Here is a 16,342-nt window from a genome sequence, read left to right as displayed (position 1 = left end):
CAAGAATTTTTCTTAAAAAGAACTGGGGGAAAAAATCCTAGGACATATGTATTGGAAAGGGCTATAGGCCATTCAAGAGCTCAGCCCAATAAAGTGTAGCTACATTATACATGCTCACATAACTTGTTGATTTGTAAGATGCCCCTTCAAAACAAATGCAGGAAACAAAACAACTTTTTTTTCCACAGTTTTCTCTGAACACCTTAAAATTCCATGTTCTCAGGAATATCCTCATAAGATACCACAAAGTACCATATGGAGAATGAGATCATGGGAAATGGAGGCAGTAGAGAAATATGTATTTTTGCCAGATGAAGCAAGACCAAAAAAAAAAAATCCCAAACAAACAAAAAACAACATAACAAGTTCAGGTAATATGCTGAAATAACTAAGGGCCCACTGCAGCCATAGTGGATTTTCTTCCAGCAAATCTCTTCTGGTGTTTGCTAGCAAAAGAAGCACAAGGAAGAATGACTCGCAAGTATCAGCCAGATTCAGATTCAATCTGTCCTTCTTATCATCATAAGGGATTTCTTCCCGATTCAAATTATTACTAAAAAAAATACCAGAGTAAATGAGCACCTTTTGAAGACATCCACACATCTATGAAGAGCTAATTGAATTGTTGATCATTCAAAACAGATTCATTATGAACACAACATGTGGCACAAAAGCCATTTTATGAGTGAAAATCCCTGCAAAAAGCCAAGAGTCATGAACATAATCCTCTAGTAGGCCATGTCTCAGCAGGTAAGATTAAAAAGACAAAACAGAACACCTGAAGACTGCAACAACAAAGAGTTTATTAGAGTCAAGAATATATAACCACTGTACAGAAAACATTCAGAGTTAAAGTGTGAAATATTGAACCGCTCACAGCACATTCTGGTTGCTGAGCCTGTTAGTGATGATTTAATTGGCAGCTTACAGCTGGCTAACGTATCAGCACTTAAAAACATTTTTGTAAGCAGGGAATAAATGATTGTCCTTTCTAAACGATAACATTGCCCAAGGTGGGAAATAAAGGATCAGACAAATTACGCTAAAACCTGCTCAAGGGACAAAGTTGTTGGGAAGGGACAAGAGGAGATCCCCATAGTTTTCTGCATGGAGGAACCGTAGCCTCACTGCTGTGACTCTGTATATACGCATGTTCAGTACATCAATGATTTCTATTTTTAAATAAGAAAATATATTAATAGGTACAAGAATTTATCATCAAATCCAGCCTCTTCCAGTTATCTTTGGCTTGGCGGGAAGTTTCTTACTTCAACCTTTGAGGCTCAAATGTTTTCACTTGGAAGAAATGCCATAGTATCTGAGCCCGAAGGGCATTATAAACAACCATTTTCCTTAAAAAAAAAAAAAAAAAAAAAAAAAGTTGTTTTTAAACCTTCAAAGAAGTGAGACTCAAAAAAGTTTCTCTATCTCCTGAGCTCTCAGTTCTCCATGCTACCAAACCTGCAGCTTTTGCCTTCCAAAAGTGTTTAGTGAAGTCCAGAAGGGCTTGAGAAAGTCTCTTTCTTGAACATTTGCTTGTTTCCGCCACAGGCAGGCAAAGGCTTATTTTCTCCAATACTAAAAGAAAACAAAAGAATACATAGCACAACATTTATTCAATCTGGTTTACTCCCAAAGAATAAAAGTTACATGTAATTTGAACTCGGGGTTTAAAAACATGGTAACATGCTAATGGTAGGCAATTTTCAGAACCCTTCAGGGTAACGAACAGTGTGGAAACAAACTATCTGCCTCTTGACAAATGGTTTCATTCAATCTACACTCTCCTGCTCGTGGATTTTCCCTGTTTTATTCTGGCATCCAACAGCAGGAAAACAGAAGTCCTGCTCTGAAGGAAAGGAATGACAGCTGCACTCTGGGATGCAGCAGCACTGAGACCACAGCTTGGAGATACCTTGGAGCCACATAACAGCTTAAACTGAGTTTACCCCTACGCAGGGAGCAGCCAACCACTAGTACAACCCCAAATCATAGAGCTACATTTCAGGAGGGACACCCCTCATCCCCCAAGCTTCCACTTTTTAAATCATTGCTTAACATGAGCTTAACTGACTTGACTTGTACATTTTCAAGAGAAATAAAATGTGAAATTAGTCACTTCAACTGAAGATTGTTTCCTTCCTCTGCAGAAATAAATAATGCTGCTAAAACGAATATGACTCTCCAAAGAGAAATGGCTATCTAGTCTTCATTAGCATCAGCTAAAATTAGAATGCATTTTTTCTCCTCTTGAGCACCATTGTACACCATTAACTTATTCTAAATGTTAAATTTATTTACTTTTGAGTCAACAGTTTTTTGATAACCATTAGGAAGGAGACAAGTGCTACATAAAAAGGCCTGTAAAATATATGAGAAGATAACAGATTAGCGATACATTAGAAACTAAACTAAAGGCTTCATAACACAGCTTGAACTGAACTCAATTTACGATATCATTAAAAAAGAACAATACTAAGCTGATGCCAAAATATCTAGATTGCTTTATCCAAGAGCTTTACTTACTATAGAGTGACATATAGAATGCTGATACGCAATGGTTACTATAATAACAAACCTTATTAAAAAGCTCTTAACTGCTGCAGTAGACAGCACAGATTCCTTGTAGGCCTATTATGGAGGCAGTAATAGAATAAATATCTATTGACAAACAAGAAAACACGCAGAAGGGCATTTCAAATGAAAATTTGTGTGGCATTAGGGCAAAATCTGCTGTTTAAGCATGTGTCAAAATACCTGCACAGTGGTTTTGGGGCTTTTAGACAACTCATATTACTACTAAGAGCAAGGACATTGGTAATTCGATGCAGCATTATACATGAACAAATTGAAAGCTTCAATTGGCCATTGTGTAAGATGAGTGCTTTACAGCAAATTCAATGACACATTAATTGTTCATTTATTCAACAATTTACACACTTTGCGAAGGCTCCAGCAGCAAATTCTTAGGAAGACTGCCTCAGATAAAAAGGAAAGATAATGGTTTTGACTAATAAAGTACTAAATGTCACTAAAAAGTGACCCACTTTACTTGTAATATAAAGAGAATAGACATTAACTGCATTAAATTTGATGGATCTTTTGTAAGTTTTGTTTGGTTTTTTTTAATATATTAAATAGACTTCAGATTCTTAAGATTTGTCGATTGCTGATAACTATTTTTTTTTTGTATTCTTGCAGGGGAAAGCCTGTAGTTATAATTATTAACAGAACATGAATGAAGGCAGTAATCACAACTCCAAAACTAGCAGAAGACTCCTACATCACATGGAGCTGAGATGCCTTAAGCACTTAAAAAGCAACACAAGTGTATTTTTTCATTTTAGGCACCTAAAAGTCGAAAGCTAAAAGCACATACGTAGCAAACTCTGCACCAGCGTGTGAGGAGAGTTCAAGGCCTCAGGAAAAACAGCCCCAAAGTCTCCACGCTGGAACCCAGCACCAGCCAGCTGGAGAGGTTAAAAAAAAACCCAAAATGAGAAAACTGTATCAGGCTTGCATTAGTGGCTGTAACATCTGCTTATGTGGTATCCAAAATGCAATACAGACTGTGGGCTTGCTTTTTAACTCCCAAAATATGAATAGAAGATTCAATTGGTGCGTGCTGGTGTGCGTATCAGTGTGTTGCTCACAACACCATTCCTTGGAGGTAGAAGCCTGGGGTTCAAATTCTCACGTATTTATAAGTATTCTGAAAAAGTCTGTCCTGTGATTTTAAAAGCAGTTGTAAGTGCTGAGGAAAGGTCAAGCAACAAGGCTGAACAGAAAAAAAAAAATAAAAGGTCACCTAAATCAAACCTGTAAACTCTGACTTACTAATACAGCTCTGCAAGTGCAATAATGACTATCTAGGAGAGACTGGCAGTCACCTAAAACCAATCGAGTAAAAATACCCCAAACAATGAAGTAAAAAGATATGTCTTTAAAAAAAGTGACTCTCAGTATGTTATTAAAGCAGAGGTCTACACAACTGCTAGAGGAATTTGAAATTTTAATCTTTAATTTTAATCTTGAATCTTTTAATGGCTTTTTAAATTATTTTTCTTTATCCACAAGGTAGATGCAAGGCATTTTTCACTTTGTCTTATGAAATTAACCATCCCTCATCCTATGATCAAAGTTATCGATAATGAATGACAACAAATTTTGCAATATTTTCCTATTATTATACTCCTTTTTCATATCACATAAGAGATCATCTTTGTTAAATATATACAGATGGAAATGTCATTTTTGATTCTTCCCCTATACTACAGTGCAATCCGTCAAAATAAAAATTAAGTTTGCAAGGAACAACAGATTAGTTTGAAGACCTTTAGCAAAACAGCCATAAAAATAGTTCTCAGTTTCTAGCAGAATTTGATCAGCCTTCTGAATAAAGAATCAATTAAAAAACCCTCAAATAACAACTGGCTTTTCAGATTGGTTACATTTTCCCTCTGAATTCCATTTATTGTCATGAATATGACAATGCTTAATGCAAACAGTGTAATATCTGAAGTCACTGATAAACACAAACTAAATATGTCAGATAGCTTTAAGGAAAAAAAAACATGGAAAATTCAAAGAAGAAATGCTTTTGTGAGTATAGATATAAGAATAAAACATTTTATTGTCTTACTGTGGCTTGTAGTAAGATAGCATACAGATGTGTGGTTGAACATTTCATTCTCCGTACTACAGCAAGGGTAAATTTTAGTGATAAACATAGTGGAGACAACAAGCTTTGCCACACCATTAGTGAGAATCAGATAAAGCGTGAGGGCAGATGTGACCTCTGGTGATCATTTAGTCCAACTCTCCTGCTCACGTAGGATCAAACACAACAGAACTTGCTCAGAACTTCGTGCTGTTGGATTTTAAGTATCTCAACAGATGGAGACTCTGACACCTCTCTGTGAAACCTCTCCCAGTGCTTGATTACACTCACAGTGGAAAAAAAAAGTTCTTTATGTGAAATTTCTTGGCTTTCAGTTTGTGCCTATTGTCTCTTGTTCTGTCACTAAAAGAATTTGACTCAATTTTCTTCACTCCCATCTATCGGCATTGTTAAGATCCCCCTGAGCCTTCTCCAGGCTGAACGGGCTGACCCTCTTCTCATATGACAGATGCTCCAAGAGCTTGATTATCTCCATGGTGTCCCTTTGCCGGATATAGCCCAGTATGTCCATATCTCTCCTGTACCCGGGAGCCCCAAAGGGGCACAGCGCTCTAGATGTATCTCACACAACACTGGGCAGAGGGGAACGATCACCTTCCTCCACCTGCCAGCAGCACTCTGCCTCATGTAGTCAACAAAGCTATTGACCTTTCTTTGCCACAAGATCACATTGCTGCACTGTGTGCAGCTTGTCCACCAGAACCTTCAGGGCTTTCTCTGAAAAGCTGGGGGTTAGTTCACACCAGGTGCAGTACTTGGTGCTTCCCTCTGGTGAACTTCGTGAAGTTCCTGTGCAGTCATTTCTCCAGCCTGTCAAGGTCCCTGTGAATGGCAGCACACTCTTCTGGTGTACCAGCTACTCCTCCCAGTTTGTACTGTCTGCAAACTTGCTGAGGACACACTTAATCCAGTCATCCAGGTCATTAATGAAGATGTTAAACAATTTAGGCCTCAGTATCAACCCTTCAAGTACACCACTAGTGACCGGCCTCCACATGGAGTTTGTGCCACTGACCACAGCCTTCTAATCCCAGCACACTTACTAGTTTCCAATCTATGTCAGTATCCATTTCTCTAGTCTATATTGCTCTGTTTTGTTTATGAGGATATTATGGAAGACAGTGTCAAAGCCTTGTGAAAGTCAGTATAAAGAACACCTACAGCTCTCATTCAGTCCAGTGAGCTAGTGATTTTATCTTAGGTGGTTATCAGGCTGGTCGGGCATGGTTTCCCTTTTGTAAATCCATGCTGAACAGTCCCAATCACCTTGAATCTATTCTGCAGGTGTGGATCTGCAGGTAGAGCAGAAACCACCACTCCTAACACCAGAAGTCTAAAGGTTCCAGACATCACCATCCTGAGAGTCTCTATTTCCTAACTCAATGAGCACAATGTATTCTAGCTCCTCCTTCAATGCAGCTGGAGGTTCCAGCTCTTCTGCCTCCAAAGTCTTAGGGAAGGTCTGGTCAACTTTTTTCTCGTCAGTCCGAATACTGTGCAGTTTGTTGACCTCCTCCAACAGTTCCTTTAGTTGATAGTGTAGACGTGCGACCACTGCACACCTTGCTTGCAGCAACGAGCCCAATCCTACTGCCCCAACAAGAAGTCTCAACCAGCCCCTACAGCCTCATATCTCAAAAACTGCATCATCCCTCAGGAACTTTATCTCTGTAGAGGCCTCTGATATAGGGGACAGGTCTTCAGACAGCTGCTGGGAACCATGTTCTGTGGTGCACTGTCAGCACTGCAGAGGATACAGATGCTGTTATGAGCAGAGTTCCTCGCCCCTTCCATGCTCCCTGCTGTGCAAGCTGCTACAGCTATTAATGATCAAAATGACTAGCTGGAATGCACAGTTGAGGAAGTCTAGCAAAGGTAAGAAAGAAAGGAAATTTATCCTCACTCATTGATGATGGGACTGAACGCTAAGAAAATTCTGGATCGTCCCCTCAGAACTCCAGCTTTACAATTTGCAGTTCTTACCCTAAGTAATAAAACTGGTGACATCCTACTTAACACTTTGAACTTACTGGAAAATGGACTAAAACATCATAAACAATGAAGTTAAGTCTTGAACTTACCACTTGCAACTTCACACCTTACACAGTATTTTCACAGAGACCAACAACTAAGAAGATGTCTCACCTGTGCAAACTTGTGTATCTGCTCCACCACAGCTGCAAAGAGGGCATGGACACTTTCATCAATTAGACTCTGCATATAATGGACAGCTTCTTCATCAGACAGGTCCAAACGAAACTTGTCCTGTACCTGGAATGGGTGCAGAGATGACAAAAATTAATTCAATTAAACATTTAAAACATACACTCTACTATTTGAACTATACAGTAGCAGATACAGTGATTTCAGTTATGGAAGTTTTTAGTAGAGAATCTCTTTCACTCCTAAGGCAAGCTCAGGAAGCGTGGGCTGGATGAATGCAGTGTGATGGATCATGAACTGGCTGGATGACAGAGGTCAGAGGATTGTGATCAACAGTGATAAGACTGGTTGAAGGCCTGTAGTTGGTGTAGTTTCCCACGGGTCAGTACTAGGTCCAGTCCTATTCAACCTGTATGAAGAGACTGAGTGCACCCTCAGTGAGTTTGCTGATGATACCAAACTGGGAGGAAGGGCTGACACTTCAGAAGGCTGTGCTGCCATTCAGCAAGACCTGGACAGACATGAGGACTGGGCAGAGAAGAACCTAATGAGGTTCAACAAGCGGAAGTGTAAGGTCCTGCACCTGGAGAGGAACAACCCCAGGCACCAGTACAGGTTAGGGGTGGACCTGCTGGAAAGCAGCTCTGCAGAGGACTTGGGAGTTCTGTTTGACAACAGGTTGACCATGAGTCAGCAACATGTCCTTGTGGCCAAGAAGGCCAACGGTACCTGGTGTGCATTAAGAAGAGTGTGACCAGCAGGCTGAGGAAGGTTGTTCCTTCCCCTCTGTTCTGCCCTGGTGAGGCCACATCTGGAGTTCTGTGTCCAGTTCTGGGCTCCTCAGTTTAAGACACACAAGAAATTACTGGAGCAGAGGGCTACAAAGATGATTAGGGGCCTAGAGCACCTTTCTTATGAGGAGAGACTGAGAGAGCTGGGTGTCTTCAGCCTGGAGAAGCTGAGAGGGGATCTCATCAATGTTTATAAATATCTCCAGGGTGGGTGTCAAGAAGATGGGACCAGACTCTTTTCAGTGGTGCCCAGTGACAGCAGCACCGGGCACAGACTGAAGCACAGGAGGTTCCATCTGAATATGAGGAGAAACTTCTTTACTTTGAAGGTGCCAGAGCCCTGGAACAGGCTGCCCAGAGAGGTTGTGGAGTCTCCTTCCCTGGAGACATTAAAGACCTGCCTGGACACGATCCTGTATGATCTGCTCTGGGTGAACATGCTTTAACAGGTGGGCTGAGCTAGATGATATCCAGAGGTCCCTTCTGACTCTAACCATTCTGTGAAATTTACAATGCTACGTAAAATGTCTATTTTTAACTGATTCATGAAGATGAGTATTTAAATAAGCTAGAAACAGCACCCTATACCTCATCCCCCCAAGAACTACTTTCAAAGCTCAAGCCCAGAAAGTCAAGTACTTGGACATATGAGCTGAAACAGAACTAAAATGTTGTAAGAGAAGATACTCAACATTCACTAAACAGGAATGAAATGCCACTTGTGAAGAAACACACCACTTTACATATTAAACAGACAGCTAGAAGAAACTGGATGATTCTAACCATCTCTGAAAATAACTAAATACCGCCTTATTCTAAGCTTATGTTGAGGTAAAACTGTCTTTCAGAAACTGTAAGGCAATTAAGTGAAGAATACAGAACCAGGAAGGCGCAAGCAATTCAACCCTGTCAAAACTGACCTTTGCATGGCATGTGAGAATTTCATTAACTTTGATTATATCCGCCATCCAGGTTCAGTTGTAAGGGGTAACAGCGTCTCCAACCATTGTTTATTTTCTTTATGTACCAATAACACATTTTGCTTAGTTCTTGCAATTTGTGTAGGAATTAAAAGCTGAAAGCACTATAATTAGCAATACAGCAACAACATCTATACTTCCCAATTTCAGCTTTGGCAAAGCCTTGACCTATGAATATTTACAAAGCTGCAGTGGATGCCTTTCTGTGAATTCCAGCTAATTCCATGGCAATTGTTCAGGACTGCTCCAGATGGCAACATCTCAAAAGCACCATTACCACAGACATTCCTTTGGTAATACTCAAAAAAACCTCTGTACATAGAACTGGCAAGAGCTTAAACAGATCTTTAGGGGAAAAATATTGCTTTACAGGAGCCAAGTAATTTTTGTAGACATGCCTTATCCCTCCCAATATTTATGAGAGGTAGATGCATAAATAAGCATTTTGGATGAGTTCGAATAATTTACTACATGGATCTGTGAAAGTGCTACAGATATCAAAACATAATTTAAGTTTTCTGAAGTGTTGGATGTGCAGCAAAGTCTGCACATAGGAATGGCAAGTGTTCAGATTCCTTCTGATTAACAACCAAAAACATCACAATGGTTCAAAGCTACATCAGGGGAGGTTCAGACTGGACATTAGGAAGCATTTATTTACCGAGAGGGTGGACAAACATTGGAACAGGTTTCCACAAGAGGTGGCTGGTGCCCCAAACCTGTCAGTGTTTAAGAGACATTTAGACAATGCCTTTTGCAGCATTATTTAACTTGGTCAGTCCTTAAAAGGTCAGGCAGTTGGACTAGATGATCACTGTAGGACTCTTCCACCTGACACACTCAGTTTTTTGGATAACGTGAACTTCAGGTGCTCAAATTGGAAAACCAATTGTGCTGTTCAAGACCTGCTAGTTAGTCCTAGCATTCTGCTCCATAGATCCTAGCACTCTCTAATCAATCCTACCCCCAAACTTGCAAAGTAGTGATTACAATATGAAAATTGTCCAGCAAATTCATATTACTTGCACAAAATTAATTGCTGCCATCTAATCACGTGCTTTATTCTCATAAACTTCAAATGATGTGAGGTCTTGTGCAGACCACCATATCAATCTACTTCAGCCTATTGCTTAACGAGCTAGGTAAAATTTTATCAAACAATTTTCCCATCAAGTATGTAAATTCTAGTTTATCTGTGAGTCTTTTTAATGAGACAGAATGCTTCACATCCTAGGTAAATTGTTTCAATTATTAATTGCCTTATGTAACAATTGTGACTTATTTCCTATCTGAATTTGTCCAATTTCCATCTCAAACAGTTGAGCTGATTACAAATGTTTACATTAAAGAGCTGTCCATCAGAAATCTCTAATATAGGTAAAAGTATCAAATAATTTAAGTTGCTTCTTAACCTTCTCCTGGATATGACTAAGGAGACTGACTGTAAGGCAGAATCAAGTCTTTCCTGAACATTTTCCACACATTCACTTTTTTTTAAGGGTTGACAAAAATGTGAGTCAAATTATTTCAACAATGTTTTTAATAAGGTTGAATTTGTAAGATGATACGACTACCTTCTTCTCTTCCCATTTTATATTCTTTCTTTCCACAAAGGTTACTGCATATATAACTACCCTTTTTATGATAGCAAAATAGACCAAGATTTCAGTTTAGAATTACTCTGCTTTCTTTCCAAAGGCAATGTGTTCCAGAATAGTGCCCTTCAGTGCTACAATTAAAAGCACAAGTTAGCCTGCCAAGCATAGAAAGATAACGCTGCTTCACTCAGAATACCATTATAACTGTTGTTGATACGTTTGAAGTAAGCGTAAATTGAGCTTTTCCTCCACTTTGCCTTAAAAGTAAGTTTGATCAATATGAAAAAACAGATCAAGCTGAAAAAGTTGAAACTCTCAAGGAGGGAATTACCAGGGAGGGATTCAGAAGATATTTCACGCTAATATTATAGAACTTTTGTCTTCCTAACAAACATTATGAGAAGGAACTTTAATATCTCCCACAGACATATTAGAAGTTTGAGAGCCAATGAAGCACACAGTCAAATCCACCTGAATTTAACGGACTATTCACACGCTTGCAATTACACACGAGATTTAATACCTTCCCAAACTAGAGCACAGGCTTCTATCAGATCTATTTTCACGCTCGTAGAAAAGGTGATGTAATGAGAATTCAGCAAAATTCTTTACTGCAGTTTCAAAAAAAAAGAAAACCAAACCAAAACTGTAACGTTCTTTTACACAACTCCAATAATCGTGCACTTCAGTGATCTTCTAATTTGTTGACAGAAGAGCTTCTCAGAAATTCTTGCAGTTAGTGATGTTAAGATGCAGCTTCATTCTATGGAATTAATGACTCTTTAAGCCACTTCCCACCTTCCCCAGAAACAGACTGGCACACTGATATACATGAAAATAAATTTACCCAGATTTAGACCTTGAAATCAGTTTCTAATTAGCAGCAGGATCAAATGCTGCCAAGTACTAGATCCTCACATCAAAGTTTTTCAGTTCTGCAATTAAAACTGGTTGCTGCAAACTAGCTGAGAATACGGCAAGATGAAAAATTACCTCTTGAGCTGCAATGGCAGCAGCAAGATTAATATATATTGATTTATAGTTCTTGTGACAAAACCAATAGTAATTCTTATTTGAAATCTCCGAGTGCCAAAGCAAACCATCTGTTCTGAAAACCAATAGTTTGTCACAGAGGATGTACAACTAGGAAGAGATTTTTGCATGGTGTAAAAAAAACAAAACCAAAACCCAAAAACCACAGAACACCAAAAACAGAATGTAAGGGAATTCTGATGAGTTACACAATTATGTCTACACACTTAAGAAGAACAGCCACCATTAAGGTGTCAAAACTGTCACATGTGAACTATTTACCTAGAGTTTTCACTTCAGCATTTAAGTGAATTGTTTTAGGTTAGTCATTAGTATCTGTCAAAGAGAAATGAAACATACTTCATGAATCCGGTTAAACTTCTGCTTTGTTTCCGGAAAGGGAGGTTTTAAAACCCATATCAATACACACAATTATTTTAAACATGTTCCGTCAGGTCTCAACAGAAGAATTTGAATGTTTAAGTTTGAAAAGGTTCAATAAAGAACTAGAGAGTCCATGAAGATACTGATGTTCAACTTTTAAGGTTCCATGTTGTCCACTTCCTATCGCCCCGCACAAAGATAGTTTAGTAATAAAGCATAAAAAAACAGGAATGCAAAGTTATTGGAATCTGCACGGATGAAAATTTTATTATACTTCAGTCAAATTTGAAGTGTCCTGTAAGAAAGTTACTGTCAGTAATCATGACAGAGCTTTCCTTTTTCAAAAGAAAAAGAAAATAAAAATTAAAGGAGGAAGAGGCCATAAACCATGAGGAACAGTTCAGAATAAAACATGGGGGAGTGTGCATGAGAAAATAAGCATTTAAATGTAAGTTACTTGGAGCTGAACTCATGATGAGAATAGAAAGAAAACTGATCATCACTTGCAGCAGAATCACACAGAGGATGGAAATTAGCAAGGACAAAATTAGCATGACAAAAAAGTGAAAAAATGTATTTTGCAGCAAAATCATGAAGAATTACTACTTCGCACCATGATTATCCCACCAAAATTATAGATTTATCAACTACAATTCAAACAAACTCAAGAAGAAAGGACTATAAGAGCATGAACTGGATACTTAGCATATCCCTCACCTTAAAGCACAGGATGCAAAAAAAAATACAACAATATATGTAGTGGGTTTTTTTGGTGATGTGTGGGGGGTTTTTTTCTGTAACTGATGTATATCAAAAGTCTCCACACACTCCATTACTGCTGCTCCATGCAATTAATTTCTCAGTATCAGGAAAGATTGCAGATTAAAGCATTAACTAAATTTTTCAATACAAAATACAGCACTCATTTTTAATATGGTTTTAAGTTGCATTTACTTTTTTTTTTTTTAAAATAATGGTGTCACAGTTTGCAAATACATTGTGCTTTCTAGAACGGTTTAAACATAAGGGTTAAGGTGCTAAGCTATAGGAGGGTGGGGGGGTGAAATAACAAGAAGAGACATCAGTTTTGTTTACACTTTTGCTGAAAAAACCCAAAACAATCAAAAACCAAAAGAATTCCCCAAAGCCCCAAACTCAAACTACAAATACCATGTGAGATCCCAGTCAAAATTACAGTTGACTTCCTCTCTTCCTGTCAAAACCAAACAAAACCCCAGATCAAGTGTTCATTTCATCCATCTATTGTAAAAAAAACTCAGGATCCTATGATGACACGGCCAGAGAAAACAGTCACTAGAATCCCACATCTTAAATTCTGGGGTAGGTAAAGGACATTCCACACCACAAATGTTGTTATGTTATGGGGAAGCAGAACATCATGGACAGAAAAGACTGCTATAGAAATTACACTATTTTGCGGCAAACACTGATACTTCCCACAAAAAAAATAAAAGAAAGCTCACACTAATAAAACAAAACAAAACAACACCAAAGCAAACACCAAAAAACTGTTTTAAAGATCTGAGAATTCAAAACCTGTTAACTTGTGTATTTCTATATGATGTGACATTTCACTAGAAAAAGAAAGTTGTAAAGTTAACTGAGAGGCAAAGAGCATTCCAGCTATGAGAATAACGGGCAGTGTTAATTGCTGGTAAACTCGCACATTATTTTTGCTTAAAGTGCCTTCAAGAAGAAATAAAAAGACTCGTTTTCAGAATGGTACCAAACAGGTTGCATGAAGCTGATTTCCAAAAAAAAAAAACTTGCAGTCAGGCTCACAGAGCTGTGTTCAGTATAAAAATCAGGATGGCAATAAAGAGGAGATGAAATACTCAAGAAAACCATAATCATCATTAAAAATTGCAGTTAAAGGTTTGACGTGATGGTAGACAAGCATCTTCTCACTGCTAAAGAGTTACCTAACAAGTACTTTAAGCTCAAGGTTAAAATAGACTTTGTAGAAATTCCTAGGAAGTTTTTATAAACTTGAGGGCAGTATCTGAATCCACAATTCATGAACATTTCTTGCTATATTTTTCACAATTATTAGAGAAGGTAGCAACACATTTGAAGCCACATCTCACATACATCTGAGGACCCTTTCTCAATCCTTTTTAGTTTTTACACTATTTGCAAGTCAGCCATTCTGAGGACTGCCAGCTGCTCTGGTATTTATTCTTCCAGTAACATCAGGCACCACTGCTGGTGTTTTCTACGAGTACTAGCTATGTGATTTTATCACTCCAATCCAGGACTGCTCGCTGCAAAGTCAGCTACGTAAATTTAAGAGAAACTTCAGCGTCCTTTTTCACTGGGTCGTATCACGCACTGGATGTAAGTATCCTGCATACTATTAGATCCTCTGATAGAAGTCAATTGATAGCCAAAAAAGAAAACAATATTAGGTAGGGTTTTCATGATTATTTTTATTGTTTCCCCTTGGAATTGTTAACAACAGCCAGCATCCAACATTCATGTAGCAGAAACTGGCATTAAATGCTTGATTTAATCCTTATCAACATCATCTTATTCAGCAAAAGACTTTTCTTGCAGTCCAAACAACCTGCTTTACAAACTATTCAGATATTCTATTTGCATGAGCAATTTTATTTGAAAGACTATTCCAATAACAGCTTTTGTTCCCAAGGCTTTGATTTGAACAAACTGCAGTTTCTAAACAAGCTTATGTAGGTTTTTTTTTTTTTATAATATAATCCAGTAAAGATGTTCGTGAACATCTCTAAACTGAACTTCCATGAAAATAAGGGCTTCAGATGCTGCAGTACAGAAAGATAACATTGTTCCAGCTCAGAATTTCATCATATTGGCCAAAGCCTTATAATCAAATAGGCAGCATGATAAAAAACACAGGAGTGTTCTCACACTCGGCCCATGTTGTGATGTTTATTCCTTTCTTTTTTTTAATGAATTAATGTACATCAGCCTAGAAACAGAAAAAAGCTGGGTGTGCAGCTGCAGCATCATTACCCAAACAGACAAAAAGATGAATGTCTGCCTAGGCAAAATAAGCTCCATGTCAATGTCATACTTCTACAAAGAATAAACCTCCCCAGAGCAGCAAGCAAATATAAATACTGAAATACAGACTCTGATCAAGAAAATCAGAGTTTATTTCTGCTATAGACGTCCTCTTGGCATTAAGAAACCTCAGAAATATTTCCTAGCTCCACCTTTTAACAAATACTGGTATTTTCAGCTGGGTGAAAAGGGACAGATATCCGCTGCTTAAAAAGGCATGCCAAGTACTAAATTAGAAATCCTTTCCATTTCATTAACTCGTGAATTCAACTCTCAGTTATCCATTGACTAACTCCCGGGGAGGACAGAGGAGGGGAAAGAGCAGAGGGAGTTCTACTACAACCCAGATGAAGAAACTAGCAAAATTAGCTTAGGCTTAGGAAAAAAGCTAACTCAGAAACACTTCCTGTACCTCAAGTCATATCATGTCTTTGCTTTAGCTTTTATACCTGTAGAACAAGAACCATTTTACTTTGTTTTCTTTAATATGAAAGGAACAAAATATGTCTGCTCTCTCTTCTAGTTTCCAAACATTTATGTTATTATTTTTCTTACCAAGGGGCATGAGACCTCGTCAATGTTTGCACAGACTTGGAAACACAGAGGGTGCTCTCAGTGCTACACGCTACACTCTGCTGAACAGTTTGAATTTTGCTTTTTTTCTCACATATACCCCAAGGCGCTGTCAGAACTGAACGGGGCTATTTTCATGGACAGCAGTTACCTTCTGCTTGCTGGCAGCCAGGTCTGTGAGTCTCCATTCACAATAACCTCGCCTGTAAGTGAAACAGTTGCAGCATCTTTGCAGCACCTTCGTTAATCAATGGGCATCTGAAATAGAGCTCAGTCAATTAGGACACTGTCCTTTAATGCCTGCTGAGTTCTTTGTGCGCCAATGAATCACTGGTCCCTGATGTTTTCTAATTTAAAGGTCAAATTTGCTATGAAGGACAGATAGAAGCCATCTGGCTTTCCTGTCGAAAAATCAAAAGCTTTTTTTTGTTAGGAGGTGACAATGCTGAATACATTAGCTACATCTGAAGAGTGATGGTCTACCTTTTCCTTACGTGAAACCGGCTGTATAATTGACTTCAGATTTTAGTCATTACTACTTAAATTTATAGCACTGGCTAATTTGAAAAAAATCCTACAATTAGCAATTAGTGCTGCAGCTGTACTGGAAAGAAAAAAGCAAGGAGCACTGGCAGGAAAAAAGGGTGTGTGTGGGAAAAAAAAGCACTTCATTTTATTGTCAGTTAGGCATTGATAAGTCAACATAAAGACATTTCAGCCTAGCCATTTTCCTGAAAACGGAGAAATGGGAAAGAATAAGTAAAGAGTTGAAAATTTAAAGGCAATTACTTCAGAGGCCACAGAAAGAATAGGCAAACTGAGGAGAATCTTCTGCTGCTTTTCAATTTTATTTCATTTTGTGACATTTTTGAGCCAAAGTGAGTCTTCAAGAAAAGCCTAAATCAGAGAGTGAAAGTAGGAGATCGTGTCATGAACCAGAAGGTGAAGCACACTGGCTGACAGTTTTCTTTATAAATAGTACGGAGAGGACAAAAGGAGATGAAAGGAGCAAAAAGACAAGTAATTTCAAGCTCTGCAGCTATCTTTTCTTGGTCAAAAATTGACAAATGTTTTACT

At 38.3% G+C, this 16,342-nt stretch overlaps 1 protein-coding gene across 2 annotated transcripts in view; it reads right to left on the bottom strand.

Moving 5' to 3' along the window:
- Positions 1-783: 783 nt before the first annotated feature.
- Positions 784-16,342, bottom strand: part of PIK3C3 (phosphatidylinositol 3-kinase catalytic subunit type 3) — a 71,962-nt gene continuing 56,403 nt past the window's right edge. For both annotated transcript variants that reach the window (XM_082075445.1, XM_082075446.1), the window contains 2 exons: positions 6,827-6,952; positions 784-1,578 (listed from right to left, as the gene is read on the bottom strand). In XM_082075445.1, coding sequence (XP_081931571.1) covers positions 1,564-1,578; positions 6,827-6,952 — 141 coding nt within the window. In that variant the 3' untranslated portion in view covers positions 784-1,563. The remainder of the gene's footprint in view (positions 1,579-6,826; positions 6,953-16,342) is intronic.

Source organism: Streptopelia decaocto, assembly GCF_964273445.1.
Source record: "Streptopelia decaocto genome assembly, chromosome: Z".
Lineage (NCBI taxonomy): Eukaryota > Metazoa > Chordata > Aves > Columbiformes > Columbidae > Streptopelia > Streptopelia decaocto.
Note: the sequence above shows the minus strand (reverse complement) of the source record. Positions and strands in the feature narration are given on the sequence as shown.